Raw genomic sequence first — 16,384 nt, 5'->3', positions numbered from 1 at the left:
TCCTTAATTAGATTGTTTAACATTCAGGTTTGGTCATTGGCGGTAGACTTCTCCTTGCTACTCTCCTCTACTGTCATTTCACTTGTTTGTTTTCTAAACCATTGAGGTCAAGAAAAATAAGCTGCAGCATTATTGATTGCTGAGGGGAAATCGGGTCCTTGTCCTGTTTAATGAAGCAGAAACGGGGGGGAAACAATGCAAGCAAACTTTTTATATTACAAGAGGCGATGCAGTTGTAACTTTTTTTGTGTGTGTTTGACTGAATTTGTTTTTCCCTGGTGTACCTCAGGGTAAAGCCGGGCTGCCTGGTATACCAGGTCAGAAGGGCATGGACGGTCTTGCAGGAACAGATGGACGACCGGGATTGGATGGCTTCCCTGGACCTCAGGTAGAATAGATAGAGATGACAAATAAAAATATTTCATGCACCAGCTGAATACCAGAGGTCACATACTGGAGCTGTTGAGAAGTCATAGTGTTAACACAGTGTTGGATGTTGGAAACCAGTGTGATGTAACAGAGCATGTGGTTTACCATGTAACACTACAGACTGGGCAAGCTGTCAAAATAAGGATCCTTGACTTTGAAGGAAAGGTTCATGGTTTTTGTTTTGTTTTTCCTGGTGTTACGTAGCAGACATAATATTTTGCATTCATAAATGTTTATGTCTGTGTACCCCCATGGCTACAATGGGTAATTCCATAAAGTCCTTTGTATAGGGTACCTTCTGGGTTTCTATGTTCAGCCAAGTATGCAGCCTGAGGGGGAGAAAATGGCCTGTTTAAGGACAAAGAATTATCTTTTGATCATCCTGCTGCTGTTTCCATCATTGCAGAAGAAGTTAAAAAAAAAACAGTTTGGCCACAGTGCTTTCTGAAAAGTTTTACAGCAGAGGTGCGCAATACATCACACAGCTTATCAGTGTCAGGCAACAACTGCTTTAAAATACACTATCATATTGGGATCTATAATAAGTAATACACAATAAGCATTAAAGTTCACTCTTGACCTTGAAAATAGTAACTTCAATTTAACTCAAAGTCGACTTACTAGCTTTTTCACTTGCATGTCAGGGTCTTCACTATGGAGTTTGTCCAGTTTTCATGGCTCAGTTGTTGTTCGTATATCCATTGTGATGACAGCTGGGCAAATTCCATCCACTGACAAAGACAGTGAGATGCAGTTGTGTGGCTCCTAAATGGGTCTTGAGTTGAGATTATTTTGTCAATTTATCCAGTATGCTAATCTGCATTTCTTAAACCTTTTTGGATGGCTGAAGGAAGCACACTTCCCCCTTGATTTCAGTTTAGGCAAGATATTAATCTCCCTAAGTAAATGTAAATGACCATTACCATTATATCTTATCTATTTATCTTATCTTAACAGGTTTATTATTGTGATATAATAGGATAGAAGCATTTGTTTTTTTTGTCATGAGTTATCAATAAATAAAATGGCTGTTTCTCTGGTATGTTTATATTTTACGTAATCTATTTTTTTTTTTTTTTTTTTTTTTTACATACAGTGCTTTAACCTTTGTTTAAGTATCTTTTATCTCTCTTTAATTTTACAGGGACCAAAGGGTGACAGTGGCATCAAAGGAGAGAGGGTGAATATCATTTTATCCCTGAATATCTGTTTATTTATACGTTCACTCATCACAGAACAGTTAGTTAGTCTTTGTAGTGACAGTTAATCATCCTTTGTAGTTATTTTGATTTCTCAGACCTTTAAAGACTTTTGAAAAAGAAAAAGTTAAAATGAACTAATTATTGTAACCTTTTTTTGAAGATTTTTTTTATTCTTTATGTTTAGTACAAACAAAAACTACAGCTGTGTCACACTGAGCATATGCTTAATATCTGGTCTTAGATGTCTAACAAGCTGGGATAGCTATTCATCTTGTTGCTGCATGTTTTAGGGTGACCCAGGTCGGGATGGAACCGGACTACCAGGCCCACCCGGCCCTCCTGGACCGCCAGGACAAATCATCTACCGGACATCTGGCGATGTACGTCACAAAGCACACACCAGACATACAGCAAAAACTAAGAGTGGTTTTAATTAGTGATGGTGTTCTCTTTTTGTGTCCCTGCAGTTTGATGGTGTTGTTGGCGGTGCTGGGCCTCAGGTTTGTATTCATGTTTAAATAGTAATACTGATACCAAAATACAGCAAAACAACTCTCATCTTGCCATCTCTAAAAATAAGATGACATCAGTACCACAGTTGATGACTGATTGCCATCAAAGTCAGATCCCAATGCATTTTGTATAACTATAAACTGAACAAGTCGCTGTACATGTCATTGAGTTTTTTACAACACAAATAAAGTTGATTGTGCACTTGTAATCATAACTGTAGACATGACTGACATCTTAAACCAATATTTATACCACCTGGTGAAATCTGCAATTAACTGTTGTGTTTAAAAGACACATCAGTGCTGACAGTGTGTGATTGCTTCAAAGATGTCAGACTTTATTAGAACATAGACCTGTTGTCATCACTGTCTGACCTTTATAAAATACAACAACAAAACATCTGTTTCCATTTTAATATATTATTAAAGGCAGCTGTACATCATTCATCTGCACTGAGTGACAGCTGCACTTATTTCACAGCCAACTGTTTACAATGAGTCAGAGCAATCCATGCCAGAAAAAGGCATGTGTGGATTTGATTTGTGTTACTTGTAAAGTTAGTAAAAACAAATGACACAGAACATCAATCTAATGAATAAATATCTTTTCCTGTACAGGGAGGACCTGGTCTACCTGGTCAAGCTGGATTCCCTGTAAGTCTCATCATCACATTATTTTTATGCCTTGCCTTTATGATAACCATAAATGTGGAGTGTATTGGAATGTAAATGATCTTTGTCATAGTCTCTTGTGTGTTTTAACCCTTTTGTTTTAAATTATTATTATTATTATTATAAAAATCTCAAAACCAACAGTCCATCTCTCAGTGCTTTCCAACTTCCCGACCTTGTCTTTGGCTCTCAGCCTCAAGACCACTGACTGCTGCTTAAGATACAAATTTTACTCTTATATTCTTATAAAGGTAAATTGAAGGCCCTAAATACCTATTTTCTCAACCAGCATTTATTATTGACCACATGACTGAGGTTGGTGGAATGTGCTTTTGGTAGAGCACCGTGGGTAAACTCAATGAAACAGATTTATTGACTATGCGCTGCAGTCACTTGCTTTTGTGTGTGTCCCTGCTGCTATACAAAACTGTTAGGTGAGTATGCTCTCAAGGATGGCAGTGTAGGGAGGGTGCTTCGCTGGGCTTCTTTTTGATAATGTGGTCCATATATGGGTTCCATGTGAGTCTCCTGTTGATGTGTGTGCCATTAAACTTCAGAGTCTAGAGTGTTTTAGGTGTGGTAAGCTGGTCTGGAGGCTGTTTTCAAGGCACCAAGCGGCTGCTTCGGAGACCTGTTCATTTGGGGGGGGTGGGCGCCTGTGCTGAGGGTCAGAGGGCGAGATAAAAAGCTATTCATGGTAACCCACTGTTGCCCTCTCCACAGGAAGCTCCTGATCCAGTGACATAAGTAGGGGTCAATACTCATATCCATACAATTTATTGAGGAGATTGACCGCGTTTGGTGTATTGTAGCCTGGGCTGAAGTCAATGAACAGGATGCAGGTGTAGGTGTGGGGTGACTCTCAGTGTTGTAGTGTGTAGTGTGTGGTGGAGAGCTTTGTTAACAACATCCTCAACAGACCTATTGGCTCGGTAAGCAAACTGATACATATCCATTAGATTTCAGATAAGAGAGGATGATGCATTCAAACAACTTCATGACTACAGATGCGAGGGCAATCGGTCTGAAGTTTATGAGGCAGGGGATGTTTGTTGGGCTTGGCACAGGGATAAAGGTTGAGTCCTCACTGTGGTACTGATCACAGGCAGAGGGAGGGGTTGAAGATATTATTGGAGCCAGTTGAGCTGCACTTTGGTTGAGTACAACTGGACTGCTGCTTTGCTCTTGTTCATTTTAATGTGCGTGGCCTTACCTCCTCCCTTGAGTGTAAAATGGAGGGGTTGGAGGGTAGATGGGAGAAGAGTAATATGATACTGGAAGTAGTTCAAACCTCCATTAGAACAAATTGAGTTTGTCCAGGAGGTTATTATCAATGTCAGGTGGGGGTGGGGTTGTTTTTTGTAATTGGTCATCACCTTTTGTTTTTTCAAATGCCTCTTGTGTTATTAGATGCAGTCTGTTCTACTTAATCATTTAACACACTCCTGGCTGGATAGGAAAACTCAGAATTGACTGGACTAGTTGATATCCAGCTTTCGTGATACTGGTTATCCAGATAGCTGATGTTAGGGTTAGTTTAGCCAGATCATGAAAACATATCCTAGGTAAGTTGAACTGGCTTTGGAGTACAGGCCTCTGGAAGCAAACTGCTGTAGGCAAAAAGAAGAGACTCTTTTAACACTCACTTCAAGCTCCATTTCTTTCAAATACCCATAACGCTTCTGGATAATTTAACAGTAAAGTTTGGCATCCACAAAACTAAGCAAGCATCAACTGCTTCTGTGCATTACAGTCAACATCTCATCCACTGATTTCTACACTCAGTATCTAAACAGTGGTCCACTCAGCAATTCATAAACTGCTCAGTGTATTAGGCGGAAACTAATGGAATGGCTTCAATTGATCGGGGAGAACAAAACCTTTCCTGTTGCCAAATGACTGTTACTCTGACCTCTTGTAAGCTGAGAAATCTTACTGTGTTCATCCTGCAGGGTCCTATAGGACCAAAGGGTGACAGAGGAGACCCCGGCCTTCCAGGCTACGGAGTGAAGGTAAAGTCTTGTTTATCTATTAATTTAGCCACTCGTCATCATTAAGACACTGCTGTGATCGAGTCTGTGCTGACTTGTAATGTTGCTGTGTCATGTGTTCAGGGTGAGAAAGGTGAACCAGGCTTAGTAATCGGACCTGATGGAAATCTTCTGCATCTGGAAGGACTAACGGGTCTGAAGGTGAGTCTCACTGCGTTCGACCACATGTCTTTACTGTATGACTGTTTTGTTTCTCTCCCCAAAATACACATACACACAGCTCTCCTCTACAGTATATAATACGTTGCTACTTTTCATGTCTTAATGTGTCGCCTGCATTACAGTGGTACATTTGTTGTTGAAGCTAATCTGGTTGTGTTACCACCCATGTAGGGAGACAGAGGACCCGCTGGACCTGTCGGACCCCCTGTAAGTGCTTCAGCAGTTCTATCTAACATACCTACACTAATGTACCAAAACAGTTTTAAACTTAAAAAACATTCCCCCCATTTCATGATTTATTGTTGTAGGGTCAGTATGGGCCTCCTGGAATAAAGGGTGAAATTGGAATGCCTGGAAGACCTGTAAGTACCCTTTCCTCTGTGTCTTACGTTGGTATAATTTCATATAAATATGCAATGCTTTTCTGTGTTACTATATATTCAGTTTGCTCACTGATTGCATATTTCAGTATTTACATTGTAACCCCATTGTGTCTGTTTTCGGAACACAGGGAAATATTATTCAATGTTTTTCTCCCCTCAGGGTCGCCCTGGTGTAAATGGGTACAAGGGTGAGAAAGGAGACCCAGGAACTGGTTCAGGTTATGGCTACCCAGTAAGTGTTCATCTTATTACCAGTGCCTCAGACAAACAGATTTTACAGTGGCAGAAGATATTAAAGTCAGTTTGACATCATCTTGTTTACTTTCCAACTCTCATCTCATGCCAGAGTGTAATGAAGGCACAGCTAAGTGTCATCATGATGCTAATATATGTGACCTGCCTTCTGTCAGAAATAGTTGTGGTGCATCTGTGACACGTGTCATGAAATACACATATTCAGTAAAAAGGAAGAGAGTCTTGCATTGAACATCAAACACTGACTGACTAGCTGACTTTAACAATAAACCCTCACTGAGATCTTTTTTCAGACTCTTTTCAAGTGGCCAATCTCTGGCTAGTTATATTGTGTACACATTATTTGTCTTTGCATAAGTTCCTGGTTACTGCCAGTAACATAAGTCTTGGGTTAAAAAGAACAACGCCTGTTTAATTTAACAAATATTAGCCTTTCTGCTCTGTATTTATGTCTTGTCAGAGCTGCTGTTGTGCCAGTGTGATATATGTTGATTGACAATGTTAATTAACATAAATGTTGACACACTATTTCCTCAGTGAATGCATTCTTCCAGAGTGAGCATTTGCTGAGCGAATGCCCTAATATCAAACACTCATACTGGGCCTGGGAATCATTTAAAAAAATAAAAAAAATACCAGTAGTAATACCAGTACCCTTAAAGTGATACTGATACCATTAGTGTACCTCATTTGATACCTATAATGTGAATGAAATGGCATGTAGCATAGTCATACTCTGCCTCATAAGCTGCCAATTCTGTCAATACACCACACTCAACTTCACCATAAAACAGACTGTGTGTGTTGTAGTTGCTGCTGTGGGAGCGTGAGCTCCACACCAGACACAATTGTGAGAGTCTGCCGGCTGCACGCACAGTGACAGGGCTAACTGTTAGCATCACATGGCTAACATTGCTTATTGGTTATTAAAGGTTTTAACATCAGAGTCGAGCTGTTTCAGTGTTGGTGTGAGTTTGCTGGGAGCGTTATATGCCTTGATGTTAGCTGCTATTGCTGTATTAACTTGTGCTTACCAGGCAAACAATAAACTGACTATTTGCCGGGAGAGGAGCGGCTCCAGAGATAGCAGCAACAGAAAGCTTGCTTATCCAGTGGTCCAAAATAAGACTCCGGCACAAAAATGATCTAATGCAAGTGTCATTTATTGACGAAGTTTTGATGCTACTGGTACTGGGTTATTTTGGTCGATACCTTAAAGGTATCAGGTACAAATACCCAGCCCTACACACATACCAATGTTTTTATCAATGCTAACAATCAGTGTGTCACAATAGTAGTAAAATATCAAAATATTGTCTAAATTATTGACGGTATGTCAGTAATCTCACCACTACCATGGGCATAATTCTGTATCTACACACCAAACAGTGAGAAAGAATTAATAACTTTGTTTTCATCAGGGAGTCCCAGGCCAACCAGGACCACCCGGACCACCTGGACCTCCTGGGCCAGTCTTGTCTTTAGATCGCTTCAATGTGAGTACACAGTAATTTAAAACTTCAAACCTTGAAATAATCTTGGAAAATGTACCAGTTAGTGTAACACAAAGTTCATGCGGCTCATATATCCTGTGGTTGTTGATAGCTAAAGCGTATATATTTGTGTCCTTAAAGCATGAGTGACCAGTCAATATTTGGTGCTTTTGTTATGTTGTCTGGTAAAACTACTGAGACAGTTGCTAATTGCATGATTCAGCATGAACCTTAGATAAATATTTTCTCTGTTGTTGGTGGTGGTACTGCAAATTTTTTCATTGAGCACCTCTTCTTTCTGTCCATAGCGCTATGATGAATCTTCAAGGAATTACCTAGGTATGACCTCCAACACACATCATTTGTTGTTTTAACACCAATACATAATTCTGTAAGATAGAGAGGGATCAGAATGGAGAAGTTCAGTAAAAGTGCCAGTCAAGGAAGAGAGATTTAGGAAGGGTTTAAAGTGTCTGCAGAGATAAACAGTTCTATCTTAATTTCAGTTTGATCCAGCTGCCTCAGCCTGAAGGGGATATTCACTCTATTGTCAAGAGATTAAGCTGTCAAGTCTAGATTTGAAGAATGAATTGATAAAACACAGAAGATATTTCTATCACAGACACAGGGCGCTAACAGTTTTGCAATGTTAGATATACCTGTGTGATACCGTGTCAAACCAGCTGATTTTAAAAATGATCATTTGTTGTAGAACATAAAGGGGAAAAAGGAGAGCGTGGTGAGCGTGGACTTCCAGGAATCCCAGGTAAATTCTAGTTTGCTTAAAATACAAATACATGCTGCACCATTATTATATACATACCCACTGCACTGCAGGACTGTTTGGATGTGGATCATTTCTTACTTAATTGCTGAAACATCTTTGTTTTTCCCAGGAACAGCCTCTAATTTTGATATTTACGCATTCAAGGTAAACTAGCTTATCATCTCACCACCATTTAGTTTTATTAGTATGCTGGAAGTACTGTGCTTCATAATGTTAAACTGTTTCCAACAGAATGAACTGAAGGGAGAACGTGGGGAAGTAGGTGTGAAGGGAGAAAAGGGAGAGCCTGGTGGTGGATATTATGACCCACGCTTTGGAGGAGTACAAGGCCCACCAGGGTCTCCTGGCAGACCAGGCCTACCGGTAAGTTCAGAGAGTAAAATGTCTGTTGTCAGTATGGTTTTATCTGTACAGTAAGCACAAGACCCTTTATTACACATAAACCAAAATTGTTTGTCATGACCAAGATGATAGATTATTATTAATTTATTAATAATTTTATTTATAAATTTAATATTATTATTAAAGTAAGTGTTCCAGTAATTCAGATTTTTCTCCGTCACTTTAGGGTCCAAAGGGAGAAAGTGTAATGGGCCCCCCCGGACCGCAAGGGCCACCAGGGCCTCCAGGGATTGGTTATGATGGGCGTCCAGGCCCTCCAGGACCACCTGGACCTCCAGGACCCCAAGGATCTTCCTCACTTCCAGGACCATATAGGCCCAATCACTGTAAGCAGCTTTTTCTGTTAAAATATATTCTGGATATTTCTAAAGCTAGTGTGGAGGTGACATCTAGCTACTGTCTGCACTCTGCTTGTTGCCTACAAACTGCACTGGAGGTCTTCATAAGCCAAATTATTAACAAGCCTTTGTTTTAATTCGAAGCTGTCACTGTTCCTGGACCGCCTGGTCCTCCTGGTCCACCTGGAAGTCCTGGTCACTCCTCAGGGGTGAGTACGATTGCTGCATTTTAAAAGAATACTTCATCTGCAAAATGATCATTTGTGTATCAGTTACTCACCACAGGTTGTGTTGAATTCGTAAGGAAACCTTGTTTTTCTCGCACGCCTCACAGTGAACAGAGAATCCAGAAACAGCAAACATTCCTTATGAACTGAAATTATAGGGGGCCGCATTTAACAACAGAAAACCATACCAAAACATCCTGAGCACATACATGCAAGTCCAAAAACACGTGCTCGGACACGCTACTCAGCTGTGCATGAGACTGTTTGTACTGATGCGTTTTACATCCAAACGATTTAGTGAAAATGCATATGTTTAGAAAGTACTGAGCTTACGACTGAATAAATGAGACTTGGACAATACTGCAGGATTGTGTGGGTTTGTAAATGGATGTTTTGGTATAGTTTTGCTGTTGTTAAACTTGGTCCTCATTCACTTCAATTCATGAAGAATGAAGAATTTTTGGATTCTCTGTTCGCCTTGAAGGCATGCGAGAAAAATAAAGGTTGTCAAGAATTCAAAGTAACACAGGGTGAGTAACTGATTTGAAAATGGTAATTTTGCAGGTGCAGTATTCCTTGAATATCATCCTACTGATTATCTGATTGTTAAGGCTCATTTAAATTTCTTTTTTGTAAAATAGATACATACGCTTCATTCAACATTATTGACCTCGTTCTCCCATGCGTCCTTTATGTTGGTGTAGATACAGCCAATAGGTGGCGGGAGGTCGTAACACTGTACCTTTAAACGGAGGCAGTGTTGTAGACAGCAGAGGTCTGTGCGGTAATAGTGTACATCCCAACGTGTGGACAGGGAATTCTTTTCAATAACTTCACCAAATATTACTATATATTATCATATATTACCGATTTGTTCCGTTTCGCCATCATTTACATTTCTTCGCCGTCTCCTAGGGTCGTGTCTCGCTTGAACTATGCTACACTGCCTCCACAGTCTCCAGTGGTACTGCTTCGTTTCATTTGTATCTGTAAACTGCCAGAAAACATGTACAATTATGGATGAAATGAAGAGTATGGACAGAAGGTGCCATCTGTGTCCGTCTCTGTATCTATATTTGCCTGATAAAATATTCAGGGCCAATCAGAACTTTCCATTTTCAGAGCAATTGGCAGGCATTTATTATTTCATTTATATTAACATCATGTATATTTTTCTTCACAGGTTACAGTTCTGAGGTCGTACGACACAATGTTAGCGACTGCCAGACGCCAGGCTGAGGGCAGCCTCATCTACATCATTGACAAAGCAGACCTCTATTTGAGAGTACGCGATGGACTGCGGCAAGTCATGGTACGGTCATCTACCTTTCACCCAATAAAACATTTTTAATTGATAACTAACTTTTAGAGTTCAAATTTGGCATTTCAACCATACATCTTCAATACCATTTGACTTTAAAGCTGCTGTGATTGTTTCTTGGCCACTAGGGGGGAAAAAAAGTCTGAAGAAATTCAATTTTGTTAATTGGTATGGCTAACATGCTATCATCCAGCACATAAGGAAGCCAATAATGGTTTTCACAGAAATAATGGTATTTGTGGAAAATATGCTAAAAAGCAAAACTATATATTTTTTTTATTTGTTTTTTTAATTTATTGTTATGCAAAATAACTTGCATTTTAATGATGCTTACTTCTCAAGATATACTGTTAAGCCCCCAAAGCACCAGTCTGACATGCTCTTCACCTATTTTTGGCTGAACACCAAAGGCATTATGAGCGTTATGATAGCTCCATTAGCTTGGCTTTAAACTTGATGAACATTATAGATGTAATTCTGCAATGATCAATGAAAACAGCTACTACTTCCAACAGCTATGCTAACTGTTGTGTTGTCACACGAGATAATAAAGATAAAAAAAAGGTTAAACCCTCAGTAGTTACGTTAGCATAACAGACCCACCTCGTTTCCTCATGAACGTTTACTGACATCTACTGGTCATAAAATTAACTTGCTGCATACACCTAACAACAGCATTAACAGTACAGAGTTATGATTGACTGTGATTTATGTAATTTATTTTTACCAATCTGGGGGAAAAAAAGATGAGATGAGATGGCAGGTCCCCAGCGGCTTTACTGGTGTTCTAATGCCAACCAACTGAAAAGCAGCAGCATGCACCAAATGTCATATGATGTTACTCAACTAGCAATGTATAGACAAAAAAAAAAGCATCTGTAGTACACAAAACTGTTGTCTAAATACAGACCTTCTCCTAAAATGCTGCTGGTTCTGCTGTGTTGGCATTTATAAATGTGATACCTGCAGTGTGAGGCACGTCAATTATTGATTTCAGTGTGTTTGGGCCTTTACAGTTTAACATTGTGTTGTTCGACTGTAAAATGCTTTCACTCATATGAAAAGATTTGCTAGTGTTATGTATTTGTGTAAAAAAGAGTACATATCAGGTGATGAATTCATTGTGAGATGAGATATCAGTGTTTGCTAAACAGCTCTTTTTCCCCTCTCAGCTTGGAGAGTACAGTCCCTTCTTCAGAGATCTGGTGAGTTCCATAGAATTAAAGCAATAAACATATTTTCATTTTTTATTCACTGACTGTTTTTTGATCTTTCGAACCTCTCCAAATTTAATTTAAAGGAGAATGAGGTGGCAGAGGTCCAGCCTCCACCAGTGATCCTGTACCCCCAGTCCCAGGACCAGTCCCAAAACAACGGCGCTGGCCATTACTCACAGGGTGGTACTGCCATACGGCCCATCGAGCCTCCACCGCAACCACCTGTAGACCCCAGATACCCCCCACAGTATGATCCCAGATTCCCAGAACCGAGACACACTGGTCAGACAGATGGGAGATTAGCCACCCACCATACTGACAACAGATACCCCGTAACTCCACAGCGACGACCCAGCCCACCTGTGCCGCAGCCTGCTGGCCACGTGCCATCAGCATCAGGAGTGAGTGTAGTTCAACCAGGAGAACTCATAATGTCAATTACTTAATTATGGCGGGTGTCATGTTAAGCAGGATAAACTGGTGTAAACTGTGACCCTAAAATACTTAACATCCAGTAATTAAGTGATGGTAAGGGTTTATTTGCTGGTGAGATAACACACTTTGTGGTGAAAAGGAGGAGGTCACATTGCAGCACACTTAAAGACAGGAATGGTGATGAAAATGCGGTTTGTTTAAAATTTGACGGGAAAATTCTAATTGGTAAAAAAAGAAAGGACACAAATTGATTGGATAGCAAAAGGAATAAAATCCCCACAGAAAGGTTTGTAGGACAGTGAAGCCACTTTGACAGTGGTCTTTTTTAAATTTTCATTTATACTTTGATCATGATAAGTGAGCGAGACACTTGAAAATCAACGTGGCAGTGTTTACTGTTGGACATGCCTCCAAATAACCTTAAATATATCTGACATTTTTGTACTTCAGTTAGCTGCTAAATGATACATGGACTGCACTTGTGAATGGCCTTTCTAGTCTTTCAACCACTTGAAGCATTTTTACTCTACTTGTCACATTCACCTATTCACACATTCACACACCATCAGGAGCAGTTGGGGTTCAGTACAGTATGTTGGCCAAGAATATTTTAACTTGTGGACTGGAGGAGCCGGAGATCAAACCGCCAATCTTCCAATTAGTGCATGACCTGCTCTACCTCCTGAGTCACAGCTGCCTGTTTTATGTTTGTTGTTACTTAGCAACAGTCATATATCTGTAGTAATTTAATACTGGCTGATACAATGGCCCAGTCTTTATTAAAATAATTTACCTCATACTGATGTGAAACAAGAGCAGGTCATACAGAGGCAGACATTTTAACACAAACCTGTGTCTTCCTCATCAGCTACATCTCATCGCCCTGAACGCCCCTCAAACTGGTAACATGCGAGGAATCCGCGGAGCAGACTTCCTGTGCTTCCAGCAGGCCCGTGCTGTGGGCCTGAAGGGCACCTTCAGAGCTTTCCTGTCCTCCAAGCTTCAAGACCTTTACACCATCGTCCGCAGGTCGGACAGGGACAGCTTCCCCATCGTGAACCTCAAGGTGAGATACTACTGCTGAGGAAGTGGAAATATTACTAAGGGGCTGAAACGGACAGTGGACGTGGTTCTGTTTATACTACATTACGTGTGTGCATAGGCTGACCTTCACAGATGTGGACAGATTTCAAGTTTTTCATCACCTAGACCAGGGCTGTTGAATTATATGGTATAGGGGCCACACTTTCAGAATGCTCAGGGCCTGGGGGCCAGACATTTCTCATTATGTGTGTGTACTTGAAACATCACTCCACCACTTTATCAAAACTTATTTCGCTACATTGCAATTTATATTTACATCTACATTTACCATTTGTCCTCTCCTTTCTGTAATCAACCTACAGTTCAGTCAAAGTTTCACTGAATTTTGGTCATGTGATTGTTGGTCTCAGCAGAGTCATTTATGGCTTTATTGTGGCAAAATGTCTGTAATCACATTTTTTTTTCTTCCTCATGATTATATTTTATATGTAAGCAGAACTAATCAGCAGGCTAGTCTTGCGTGATCAACATATTTATATATATTATATATTTTTTGAATTGTTGTCAAATAAACCTACCTACCTAACAGTGCCCACGGGCCTGAATAGGCCTGATGTAGACCTTAAAGTTGTTCATTCAGTCATTCATTTTCCAAAACTGCTTATCCTGTTAGAGGTTGCAGGGGAGCTGGAGCCTATCCCAGCTGACACTAGACAGGTCGCCAGACTATCAGAGGGCTGACACATAGAGTCAGACAACCCTTTACGCTCACATTCACACCTATGGCCAATTTAGAGTCACCAACTACCCTAACCAGCTGGAATACCCTGAGAAAACCCACCCACTTTATGGCTGTGCAAGGCGTCATGAGTAGTTTTCGACTGTAGGTCTGACTATTTTTTGGGGCTGACCCAAAAAAATCGGAGCTTCGTTCGATGGCACGGCATTCGATTGTGAAAAAAAAACCCCGAAGCTTTAGCGATTTTTTTTTTTTTTTCCATTTTTTGGGGGGAGGCCTTAAACACACAAACTCCCACCAGTCTGATACTGACAACGAGTGCACTCAGAGCTGGCAGACATGTCCTTCGTCGAATGCTTTGAATTAAATTCATTCTGAGCTCCGAAGCTTCGAATGTCCATAAATGGATTCAAAGGTCAGCCCTACGATTTTTATTTCAAAGGTTTCCTAAAAAAGTTTGCAAGAATACCATTTATTTGGATTCCCTCTTAACTCTCAACTTCTCAACTTACTTAATTCAATCTTTCTCACTGCTGTATTAGGAACACATTATAGAGGAGAAATTAAATTGAAGGTGTTTTATTATCTTCATTGCAGGACCAAGTGTTGTTCAGCAGTTGGGAGTCTATCTTTGGAGACGATGCAAGTAAAATGAAGGAGAATGTACCGATTTACTCCTTCGATGGCAGAGACATCCTCAGGGACAGTGCATGGTGGGCCTTTGTTCATTTTTATTTGTATAATAATGTTAAATGTAATACAGCATCCTCTGCACTAGCTTTTGTATAGGCACATGCTGTATACTGTACATATATTCTGACCTATGTGCTTGTTTTTGCCGTCCTCCAGGCCAGAAAAAATGATCTGGCATGGATCAAGCAACAAAGGCCACCGGCAAACAGACCATTACTGCGAAACATGGCGGGCGGGTGACCATGCTGTGACTGGTCTGGCATCATCGCTACAGAGCGGCCACCTCCTGCAGCAATCCTCCAGTAGCTGTTCCGGCTCCTACATCGTCCTCTGCATCGAGAACGCCTTCACATCACACTCCAAAAAATAAATCCCGTCCACTCTCTCTCTTTTTTTTTTTTTTTGTTTTGTATTTGTTCTGGGCCCTAGTTAAACACAGTTTGAATTCCCCGAGAACACGCCTGGTGAACATGTGGCGTCCAATGAACTGGCCCTGTGGCTCTTTGCCTGGCAGAGACGCTTTGCATCGTCTGCTCCTCCCCTCCATAAACGCCAAAGAGATGGGTCGAACAGAGGGGGTGCTGTTCCTTTTTCTCGGGGGCATTGGCACATATTCTCTCCAAGGGGCAGAACGAGACCAGAGAAGCTGAATGAAGCTCTCACATTGTATCCATTTTTTAAAAATTCTGTATATTACATGTTTGTTGTTTGTGATTTTTTTTTTGTTTATTGTTTTTGATGTTATCAATGTTTTACTTTTTGAACTGTTTATAAAAATGCATTATCCATCCTGTTATTTTTTTTATTTTAGGTATTGATCATTTCCACTTTTTTTTTTTTTTTTTTCTCAATTTCATTTTAGAATTGTGGTTTATGACGGGGAACAGCAAACGTTTAAAGATTATTTTAAAGAAGATAATAGATATTTATTTTTAAATGAAGTTATGTAAGAGAAAAAAATGATTTGGAAAAATAAAAAAATGCTAAATACCCTCATTTATATTCTACACAGCACAGAACATTGATTTTTTTCTAAAGAGCTTGTGATCAGAAACTGTGCCTTATTACACAACCAGGACTGCTTTAAAAAAAATAAGCTCATATACTGAACCACTCCTTTTGTATGCATTATTCTACAAATATGTAAATGTTACAGCGACTTTTGCTCAAGTGCATTCAGATGCTTTTACTTCACACTAAATTTAAATGACCTTGTTGGACACAGACACTACTGTAATGAATAATCCCACATCCAGAGGGCAAGAGTCCTCCTAGCTGAAATTGAGCCTTTTGAATCTAAAATGATTTATTTTCCCTTTTACCACTTTATAAAAACCTATCAGTGAGTAAGCTGGAAATGATTAGTCTGCTGCTAATCTTTGTTGGAGTGATTGCTGTCACGGGTGTTAGGGACAGGAAACCCAGTATGTTAAGGAGAGAGCAGTTTTTGCAGTAGCCTTGTTTGAATTTCAGAGACTAACTTGGCCTTAGTGCTATTGATGTCTTGACTGAACCTGTGGATATCCATTTTTATAACAAAATTGTGCTGTACTGTTTCTCCCAGGCACTGAATAAAAGTCTTTCAACTACAACAATAACCTGATGTACGGTACATGTGCCTGTGCAGTGTGTTGAATTCTTTTATTTGCAAGTGGTCCAATCTCATGACGATCTCTGATGGCACTGTGACCTTGATACTTTTCATTCAGCAGCCCTGACCAGCAGTTTTATGTCCTACTCAATGACATGTTGCTGGTGGCATTGACTCCACCACAAATCAGTGTCTCCTGTGGCAGTAACGGGCGCTCAACACACCTTGGCCATACATCATTGAGCCTCACATAGCTAGATCTATCTCCACACTTTTAGTGCCGTGCCAGTGGGGGAAGGTGGCCAAGCCCATCATAATTATGCACTAAGGGGAAAACAAGCTCCAAGATGTTCATATTTCTTTGACCAATCAGAATCAGCTTGGGCAGCACTAAGCCAGAGATGCAGCAATGGTGTCCTAGCAAAATAGTT

At 40.2% G+C, this 16,384-nt stretch overlaps 1 protein-coding gene across 2 annotated transcripts in view; it reads left to right on the top strand.

The window, feature by feature from the left end:
* The window catches only part of col18a1a (collagen type XVIII alpha 1 chain a), a 100,133-nt gene extending 84,174 nt beyond the window's left edge, over positions 1–15,959 (top strand). For both annotated transcript variants that reach the window (XM_049594403.1, XM_049594402.1), the window contains 23 exons: positions 290–388; positions 1,574–1,609; positions 1,922–2,011; positions 2,099–2,131; positions 2,762–2,797; positions 4,768–4,827; positions 4,930–5,007; positions 5,200–5,235; positions 5,337–5,390; positions 5,572–5,643; positions 7,088–7,162; positions 7,468–7,498; positions 7,872–7,925; positions 8,056–8,090; positions 8,178–8,309; positions 8,515–8,674; positions 8,831–8,895; positions 10,097–10,225; positions 11,407–11,439; positions 11,535–11,852; positions 12,755–12,952; positions 14,267–14,382; positions 14,519–15,959. In XM_049594403.1, the coding sequence (XP_049450360.1) occupies positions 290–388; positions 1,574–1,609; positions 1,922–2,011; positions 2,099–2,131; positions 2,762–2,797; positions 4,768–4,827; positions 4,930–5,007; positions 5,200–5,235; positions 5,337–5,390; positions 5,572–5,643; positions 7,088–7,162; positions 7,468–7,498; positions 7,872–7,925; positions 8,056–8,090; positions 8,178–8,309; positions 8,515–8,674; positions 8,831–8,895; positions 10,097–10,225; positions 11,407–11,439; positions 11,535–11,852; positions 12,755–12,952; positions 14,267–14,382; positions 14,519–14,732 (2,154 nt within the window). In that variant the 3' untranslated portion in view covers positions 14,733–15,959. The remainder of the gene's footprint in view (positions 1–289; positions 389–1,573; positions 1,610–1,921; positions 2,012–2,098; positions 2,132–2,761; positions 2,798–4,767; positions 4,828–4,929; positions 5,008–5,199; positions 5,236–5,336; positions 5,391–5,571; positions 5,644–7,087; positions 7,163–7,467; positions 7,499–7,871; positions 7,926–8,055; positions 8,091–8,177; positions 8,310–8,514; positions 8,675–8,830; positions 8,896–10,096; positions 10,226–11,406; positions 11,440–11,534; positions 11,853–12,754; positions 12,953–14,266; positions 14,383–14,518) is intronic.
* The last annotated feature ends 425 nt before the right edge of the window (positions 15,960–16,384 follow it).

Source organism: Epinephelus fuscoguttatus, linkage group LG13 (assembly GCF_011397635.1).
Source record: "Epinephelus fuscoguttatus linkage group LG13, E.fuscoguttatus.final_Chr_v1".
In the NCBI taxonomy this organism is placed as follows: Eukaryota; Metazoa; Chordata; class Actinopteri; order Perciformes; family Serranidae; genus Epinephelus; species Epinephelus fuscoguttatus.
Note: the sequence above shows the minus strand (reverse complement) of the source record. Positions and strands in the feature narration are given on the sequence as shown.